The sequence below is a fragment of the Lutjanus erythropterus genome, chromosome 21, assembly GCF_056507025.1.
Source record: "Lutjanus erythropterus isolate fLutEry1 chromosome 21, fLutEry1.hap2, whole genome shotgun sequence".
In the NCBI taxonomy this organism is placed as follows: domain Eukaryota; kingdom Metazoa; phylum Chordata; class Actinopteri; order Lutjaniformes; family Lutjanidae; genus Lutjanus; species Lutjanus erythropterus.
Window position 1 is genome coordinate 21,087,478 of NC_139337.1, and position 9,145 is coordinate 21,096,622.

The window sequence follows — 9,145 nt, forward strand, 5'->3', positions numbered from 1 at the left end:
CTTTACTGTGTTACCAAAAAACTGGAATTGCCATTTTGTGGATCTATGCCTGTGCCAAACAGTCCAGTTGCTGTTTTCATCCATGTATGTCCAGACTTATAGGAATTTAATAAAAGGTATTAATTAATTTTGACCAAATGAAAGTTATCACTATGCATGTATGATTCCAGTGAATAATTTCCAGTGAGAATCACGCTGTCTTCACATAGAGACTGTGTTTTATCCAATTAGATATTTGTATTTTTGCCATAATTAGCTCATGAATTCTTGAGTTATGGCAGAAAATAAATGAAAGTAAGTTAAAAGTACTTTGTGAGGTCACAGTGACATTTGTGCTTACTTTGTAGAAGTTCCCACAAGCCGTTGCTGAGCTGTCAGGTTCACGAGAATGGGACGGGCATGAGGTCACAGTAACCTTGACCTTTGACTGCAAAAATCTCAACACTTTGTCTTTGGGTCCAAGTAGATGTTTGTACCAAATCTGAAATTCCCCCAAGGCATTTTTGAGCCTTGAGGCGACAAGAAAATGTCCCGTGGTTGGTAGCCTCAAACCCCTGCTCTATGGTATATGGTTGTACTTCCCAATTCTAATATATTACTTGCTTCAAGCTGCTACAAGTGATTCTGGAGAAAGACAGTTGCTTGTTTAGTCATTCCCAGATCTACCCACAGCCTTGGAATTTGACGACATGGGAATGAGACTCAACAAGCGACTCTCCTTCTCCAGAATCACCATTGGCAGCTTTAAATATTGTTCCTTTATGGATGTTTGTGTGATATGCTTTTCTCCAGAACAGAATGACTCAGCCAATTCTTTCTAACATTGTCACTGACCTCTGATTTGTCCTCCCACATCTGTGATTACAACACTAAACATTCCCTCAGAACCCTTCAGCCCCACCCATGACTCACCAGCCTAGCTATTGTAAGATGTTACACATTGATGTTCTGAACCTTTATGAACCCTCTACAATATGCCAGTACAGCACTGCAATTACTTATTTTCACACATAATCTCAAAATGTTCCCTAGTGGTTCTGCTACAATTATTACAGTCATAACTTGGTGGCCTGAGGCCAGATTAGGAAAAGACTAAAGACAAACCATTCCCAGGTTCACACCATTAACACCAGATTTAGATTCTTGCTGTACAAGTCATGTATACTTATGTAACAGCATATAGTTTCAGATAAACTACGAGAATGTCCGAAGCTGTCTTTTCTGGGTCTGTTCTCTGCAGATTCCAAAGCTAGAGCAAGCATGCCTTAACAAGTTCACAGATCCAAAGCCTCTGCCGACACACTGCGGCCCTCCACCGACTGACTCACTGCCACAGCGGCGTGGCGTCTTTACCAGACTCTCTGAGTGCCACCTAGTCCAGGAGGTAAGACTTCCCCTGTGTTGCTTCATATCTTCAGAGAACAGAAATAAATTAAAGCTATCAATCAAATTTTCCACTTGCTATTCAGGATGAAGAGCAGCTGTTTGAGACTAAACTAGATGACTCCATGTTGGATTTAGAGAAAACGGAGAATAATCTTATATCAGTAGGAGGCCAGTCTGGATCCGACCTGCTGGAAGAAGACTTGGGCCTCTGCAGCACCAGACAGGCCTGAAGCTCCTGGAGTCACTTCTAACCCCAGTTTATCAGCCTGCGCTGCCCCGAGGCTAAGGGCCCCACCTCCCACAGTGAACGAGGTCACTGGCCAGGGCATCTGAGAGGAGCCGACCGGGAGTCAGAGTCACAATAGCCCTGGAAAGGTCATGCACCCCCCTCGCGCTGAAATGCATGCAAACACACACTCGCAGAGGGAGAAAAAAACAATTACAAAGGCAAGTGCTCTCTCTGTTACTCTGCTGATGATTTTCTTGGCTTGTTTTGCCCCAGTTTCAAGTAATTTAACAGCTGAAATGAGCGATTAATCCTCAACCAACAGGAAGCCGAGGTTGACCTTTGTGTGCACTGTGTGCTTTTCACACAGCAAGAAATATTAAAATATGACAGTTCTGGTTAAAATGCAACATCTTAAGTCACATGTTAACTTCTACACTCTAAGAAATAAAATCTCCAAAAGGGTTCTTCCTGAAGGACTGAGGTTCTTACTACACTTTTTTGAAGAGCGGGTTTGTCAAGGGTTTTTTGTATTGTACCATAATATAAATCTCGGTAGGACCCCCTGGGTGTGTTCTAGATAAAAAACCCCTGAGATATAAAAAGGTTCCCAGTATAACCCCCTGAATATGTTCTAGATAAAACCACCAGAATTTATAAAGGTTCTCCATACAACCCCCTTGGAATATAGAAATGTTCTCAGTGGTACCCCCTGAGTGTGTTTGAGATAAAAAAAAAAAAAGAGGGGGTTTATCTAGAACACACTCAGGTTTTATCAATAGAACATCCTGAGTGTGTTCTAGATAAAACCACTGGAATATAAAAAGGTTCTTGGTAGGGTAGGATTGTGGAAAGAACCATGGGTAGGTTCTGAGTGGAACCATTACACCATAGGAGGGGTCTCTGGCTGAAACCTTGCACAGATCATTCCGGTTATAACCCCCTAATGTCGAGTTCTAGGTAGAACTCTCTTAAAGGGTTCCAAGTAGAAACAAAAACCAAAAAGGGTCCTCCTATGGGGACAATCCAAAGAACCCTTTATGCTTCTCATTAGCACTTTTTATTTCTGAGAGTGGAGCTTCTTGTTTACATCATGCCTTTGTTTCACATGCTCACAAGTATCCGCCGTGATTGAAATCTACGGTATTTCCGTTAATCAGCTGAGTTGGTATTTTTGTGCCAACTTTGCTTTGCTCTTCCCCAAATCCGTATTAAACTTTTATTGCACTGTTTTCGTCTGCAATCCTTTTAACTCATTCAAAATGTATCCCAGCTAAATTTAATGCCCCCCTCATCTCCCTCCACGTCTCACTTATCATTCTGCAGCGGCGAGCTCAAATACCTCCGAATGCTTAAGTACATTAACAGCGTTTGGAAAAAGAGACGATCAGCAAGTGAGACTTCTTTATAGATTGCACTTTTCCGAGTGCATCATTATAAATCTCAGGGCCCCTTCTCCCTGTGTGAGAAGCACTAGGTGTTGTGTACTTGCACAAATCCAGTGTGTGAAGGTCAGGCTTTGTGAACATGCAGACTGTTTCTCTCATATTAATAAAGCCATTGTCCTTGAAGTTAGGCCTGTTTTTACGCTGTGAATGCATGGCTGCATCTATGGAATGCTCCTCTGTTTCTGGTTTCAATTGCTGCATATACAATACAATATATTCTGCTTTGCTGGCGCTGATGTTCGAAATGAGTTTTGTTCTCAGCAAAAGAGACTTAACAGCACAATCTTACAAAACTCGTACTGCTTATTAAGAGGAAAAGCACTTCGAACCTTTGTACCTGAATCAAATATCTCCAGACTGTGAAAGCCTTTATCACCACATCTAAATTGTTACTGTAAATGCAACTGTGAAAAATAAAATTTACAGAATTCCTTTGTAGGCACAGAAATCAATGTATATTGTAACTTTAATTGTTTTTTTTTTTTCTTACCAGCTGTTTATGTTAAACTGGAGTCTTGCTTGCTAATTTCAACACCAGGGAACATTTCCACTTTTAAATTACTTCTGGTTTTGGAACATAAACTTATGTTAAAAAGCACTTTTCAATGACTGTATTCAAATTCTACTAACCATGAAACACTAACTTTTAAAAATTAAGCATTTTCCAAACTTTCAAGACTCTGTAAAAACTAGAGCTGCAACAATTAACAAAGTATTAACTTAATTGCCAGCTATATCGATCATCAATTTGGGTAATTTTTCAGAAAAAAAATATCTGATTTCAGCCTCTTAAATTGGAATATTTTCTGGTTTCTTTACTCATTTATGACAATAAACTGATTATCTTTGTGTTGTGGGCAAAACAAAACATTTGAGGGGATCATCTTGGATCCTGGGAAACCATTTTCTGACATTTTATAGACCAAACAACTAACTGATTAATTGACTGACAGTTTACTCGATAAGGAACATAATCATTGTGGCCCTTGTGAAAACCCTGTTACTATTTTTGGTGTGAATTGCTGAGATTTGGAGCTATTACCTGCATAATAAGTCCCCCAAACACATGGCACTCTAATGCATTTGTGATGCTCAAAGTATCAAAAGATGAGACCTTGACATTTGAAAACTCAAAGGCAACTCCACATGTGACAGTTCCTTCCAATGAACCACAAACCTTTTTTTTCAATCACTGTAATCTACTCGCTGCCGTACGCCCACCAGCTACAGCATCTAACTCTGTACAGGAAGAACAAACTGCTCACGACAAGGTCTTACAACTTTTTTTGTGTAGCCTTGGTGAGGAGAGAGGGTAAAAAAAACGCTCCCTGTTGAGCTTTTCAAGTGTAATTTTTTGGCACTTTGAGCATCACAAAACCAAATCTAAGTGAGCTGTTTTACAGCAGTGAACCTTCACATCACATCACATCACATCACATCAAAGTCTGGATTGAGTTAGAAGAAAATCAGTTTTGTTTTAGTTTTCATGTGGTGTCCCTTTATCTTTGTATTCAAGCAGTTTAATATTAGTGTATCTCCCTTTTTGAGCCTTTTCTCTGAGGTTGTTCTCAAGTGACTGTACTACTTCCTCCAACTAATAAAGACAAAATTCCCAATTATTATGAATAACATTATTATGACACAAACTTAAAAGTACCCTGTGGAGTTTCTGACCACGACTTACCGAGCGATGTTTTTAGCATGCAAATGTGTGCAAATGATGAGATGAACATTTCTGTTCCACTGATCTACAGTAGAGCTGAATAATTAAAAAAATCTATTTGTGATTACTGTGACTGACACTGTAATTGCGATATGATTTGCAGTATGAGAGGAAATTACAAGTTTACATCATTATTCAAATTTTCATTGCAATATTGCAAACATATTAAAATGATTAAGTAGTAATTTCTGTATCAAAGATGTTTTCTTGAGTCTGCAAGCCAGGACATCTCTGCACCTCGACAATATTTGATTTAAAATGGTAACTTGACACACATTTTATCTTTAATAAATATTGCACCTCCTTGCACAAGGCCATACTTAAAAAATTTTGATTAATTGTTCATCCATGATCTGCAGGTAGCTGTAAAGCACCAAAATACACATCAATGCACCATCACAGGCAGGAAGGACGCAAACTGACAGGAAGTACACAATATAGGTTTCCTTTGCAACTTCATGAGGAGGGGACGTCATTCAACATGTTCGCTAGACCTCAAAGATACAGATGTGTTTTGGCGTGAAACACCTGTGCAAAAACTCCACGGGGGAACTTTAAGTTGTGTAGCAATAGCAAGAAATGAGGGGCGTTACTCCAGCACAATGGTTCTCAAATGGTGAGGGAAGGCACAGGGGTGCATTATGCACTGAACTAAGGTATGTCTTGAAACATCTCATACATATAAAGGTCAAAACCATTACAAAACCCAGATATGAAATACATATTAAAGGATCAGTGTGTAGAATTTAGTGGCACGGTACAGAGTGCGAACACGTCATCACACTCTAACTATCCAGTCATGTAGGAGAACCTATTGTGGCCACGATATTTGCACAAAAAGCAAAAGGCCATGTCTAAAGCCAGTGTGTGCTTTGTCCATCCTGGCCTACAGTAAAAACTAGGGCTGCACGAGATGGTGAAAAAAACATATGCAATTATTTTGACAGATATTGCAATTGCAATAGGATTAGTGTGAATGATACTTTGCATAACAAGTTTCATTGTCGCTGAAAATTTGGATATTGCCCTCGGCTATATTGCAATTTCAATATTCTGATTAACTGTGCAGCTTTAGTACAAACACAGTGGTGCAACATGGCAGACTGTGGAAGAGAACCCACACCCTGTGTACATATTACAGCTCATTTAAAGATAACAAAAACACAACAACTGTTGTTTTCAGGTGATTATACACTAATGAAAACAAAGTGACGATTGCATTTCTGACGTATTCTGACAATCATACACACTGAAACTTTAATAGTATAGTTTTTGTTATTACAATATTGATTAAATCCAGTGGCTCACTGTATTGGATTTTATTTTATTCACATTTTTAAGGGAACTTTGCTTCATGCACCAGACTTTGAGAACCACTGTTCTAGTGCTCATGTTTTTGATCATGATTTCTGCATGTACAGCAACACAGATGCATCAACTTTTTCTTGTTAACTGTGAACTTTACTCAATGCAATATTCCCAGATCATGTGTTTTTATAAGAGCAAGCAATTGTAAACATTTGAAATGGTAGAACAGACTGCTTACACCGACACTGAGAGACACTTTCCAGCTCCAGAGCCATGACATTGTCCACACAGTGCATTATATCATCATCATCCTACGAGGATTTGGTGACAAAAATCAAAACATCCTTTTGTTTTCAATCGAGAAATAGCACTACTGCTACTTCTGATGTAGCCTACTCATCACACCTCTACCTATGGCACGTCAACAAACCAATTTATTGATTGTCTCTGACTTCAACCAGATCTGACAAATAAACATTAGCAATGAGATTTTTTTTAAACCAGATGTTCTTTGTTATTTTTTTGTTTTTCTTTCATCCACTATTTTCACTTTTACAGACAGTATGGAGACTGAAAAAACAGATTTCTTGTAAGGTTTTGAACATTCAAAAATAACCCCAAAACATCCACTTTGAAGTGTCATCATAACAAGATACATGAATTATACAGTGGTTGTTGTTCTTTTTTTTTCTTCTCATTGTTGCAGCTTCACTAATTAAGTCACTGTTCGTAGGCCTTTGCATCGTCAAACACATCCAATATTCCAGTATAAAAGGAGTGGTCCCTTCAAATACCACTGCAATTCAACTGAGGGAAACATGATACATTCCAAATGTGGCCAGTGGAGCTCCTCGAACACTGATTTAAAGTAAAGCTTTAATTCCACAAGAAGAGGAAACGGCACTCGATGCAGAATGAACATTAAATTAAAAGGTCTTTGGTGGTGAGTTTTCACAGTTTGGAGTGTGTCAGTAGTGATTTGCTCAGGTCCTTGGCCTCCCCTGCCGTTCTGACCCTTTCGTACCCTAGAACGGACATGGCGTGGTGGCAGTAGTCCTCCACTTGTTTGATCTGTTGGATGCTGAGCACTGTTCTCCATGCACTAGCAGCTTGTGTGGCGTTCCTAGACGACACTATGAATGGCTTGGAGGAGGAGCTGGAGCCACTGGTCATGTTCAGTGCGAATGACTCGATGTCGTGGTTGGTGGTGAGGTTGGCGAAGCGGTAGATGTTCCGCAAGGTCTTGACCGGGTTTTCCACCAGGTCCTCATACCGCACGGCCATGTACTTCCCCTTCAGCCAGCTGGGTGGGTTTAAGGCGGTCCTTATAGTCCTGGAGGTGCGGTCACAGATCACCTCCATGGCTCCGATGGAGTGGTAGTCTGAGCCGTCCTTCTTGTTGGCTTTGTGACCGGGATCCACGAAAGGTATCCGGCGAAGTTTAGGGTCCCTGCTGCGGACCACCTGTAAATTCTCCCTGATCAGACCGTGTCTGGATTTGATCCTGGAGTTGGCCACCGCACGTGGGTCTCGGACCAGGTGTATCACCTTCAAATCCAACGATGGATCCTCCATGAGCGGGGCCAACACGTTAACGTCCAAAATGCGCACCCCTTTAATGACTATGGTGTTATATTTGAGGCACTCCTCCTCCAACAGTCTAAGGCTCTGAGGGGGACATTTTTTACACACCTTATCATCCACCATCCCCACCACCTCCTTCCTGTAGGCTGAGCAGAGAGGATAGGAACACACCACTTTATTGAGGGTGGCCCCAAATAGTCCCAGGGACGTAAAGTTCTTACCCCCAGGGCTGTTGTAAAGTTGGAAAACAGACAGATCACAGCGGTACAAGGAGCTAAGCATGTCCCTGGCTGCTCCTTGTAAAGACACCGCATCACCTGGGTACAGTTTCTGCCAGATGTGCCACATTGGCTCGTACAAGAAGAACACTTCAGGATTTTGGTTAAAAAGCTCCCCGAAAAAGGACGAGCCTGACCTCCAGGTTGTCAGGACGTAGATGAGCTGTCTCTTTTTGGCCAGAGAGGGCCTGTACAGGAAGCGAATGTCAGACCTGCTCTGATAAGTGGTGCTCCTCATCTGGTGGTTGCACTGCTGGGGCTCTTTAGTCCATTTATAATTAGCCAAGTTAAGCATAGTGAGCACCAGCAGCAAGAAATAGGCCATAAATAAGACAATCCTCTTCCTGCGGAGGACTTTCATCACGATTCCAGGCTGTGCTATTATCTTGGTATGATTCCTGTAGGTTTTAAGCTTCCTCCCAAAGCCAGCATCCTTCTCCCAAGGCGCTGTCAACTTCAGTGGTTGATGATATTGTTTGCCTCTCATCTGTACCCTTTGGAGAGTGGCTCTCACCACTTGACAAAGCTCCTTACATTGACTGTGCCCCAACACGCACTGGAGAATGTATGCAGCCTATACTGGGAACTGATACCCAGTTGATATCAGCTTATTAGGTAATATAGTCACCAGCAATTCGACATCCACAACACGAAAGCCCGTTTTCACTGCACTGCGCAATGTTCTTCATAGGAGCGACGGATGAGAGGAACGTTTAAGTTGCTGCAGTGATTCTGTGGGTGGCCCGTGTTCAAAACAAAAAGGAAGAAGGAGCCTTCATCATTGTAACAGACGCCCTGTTTGTCCATGTTCAGCAGCGGAGGCATCCTTGCGCAGTTATCATCTCATGCATCCTGGCGAGATTCATGCACCGCACACAATAAACCCGCCGCTGCAGCTCGTATCAATCCGCATCTGCCATAATAACGCAGCGGCGAACGCACAGTATCCACAGTCAGAGCCGTTTGGTGGAAGATTTTCCCCGGTTCTTCCTGCTCCCCTGCTCGTCCAACTAATACAAACTGGACGGATTCAATCAGAATACAAGGGGGGAAAGACCCGCCCACACGGGGACCGCATTGGCCCGCGCCGTGGCGTCGTGCGTCACCGAGCTGCGCCATTGGACGAGCCGCGCGTCTGTCTCCGTGCAGGCTCGATTCTGGCTCCCACAGATCGCAGCAGCAGCAATGGTAG

At 41.9% G+C, this 9,145-nt stretch overlaps 1 protein-coding gene and 1 pseudogene across 1 annotated transcript; one reads left to right on the forward strand and one right to left on the reverse strand.

The window, feature by feature from the left end:
- The window catches only part of LOC146307615 (sodium/hydrogen exchanger 9-like), a 103,461-nt pseudogene extending 101,413 nt beyond the window's left edge, over positions 1-2,048 (forward strand).
- Positions 2,049-6,222: 4,174 nt separating this feature from the next.
- On the reverse strand, positions 6,223-9,145 carry chst2b (carbohydrate (N-acetylglucosamine-6-O) sulfotransferase 2b). The gene has a single exon (XM_084747793.1). It carries the CDS (start codon positions 8,438-8,440, stop codon positions 7,043-7,045), a length of 1,398 nt encoding a protein of 465 aa, XP_084603919.1. The 5' UTR covers positions 8,441-9,145; the 3' UTR covers positions 6,223-7,042.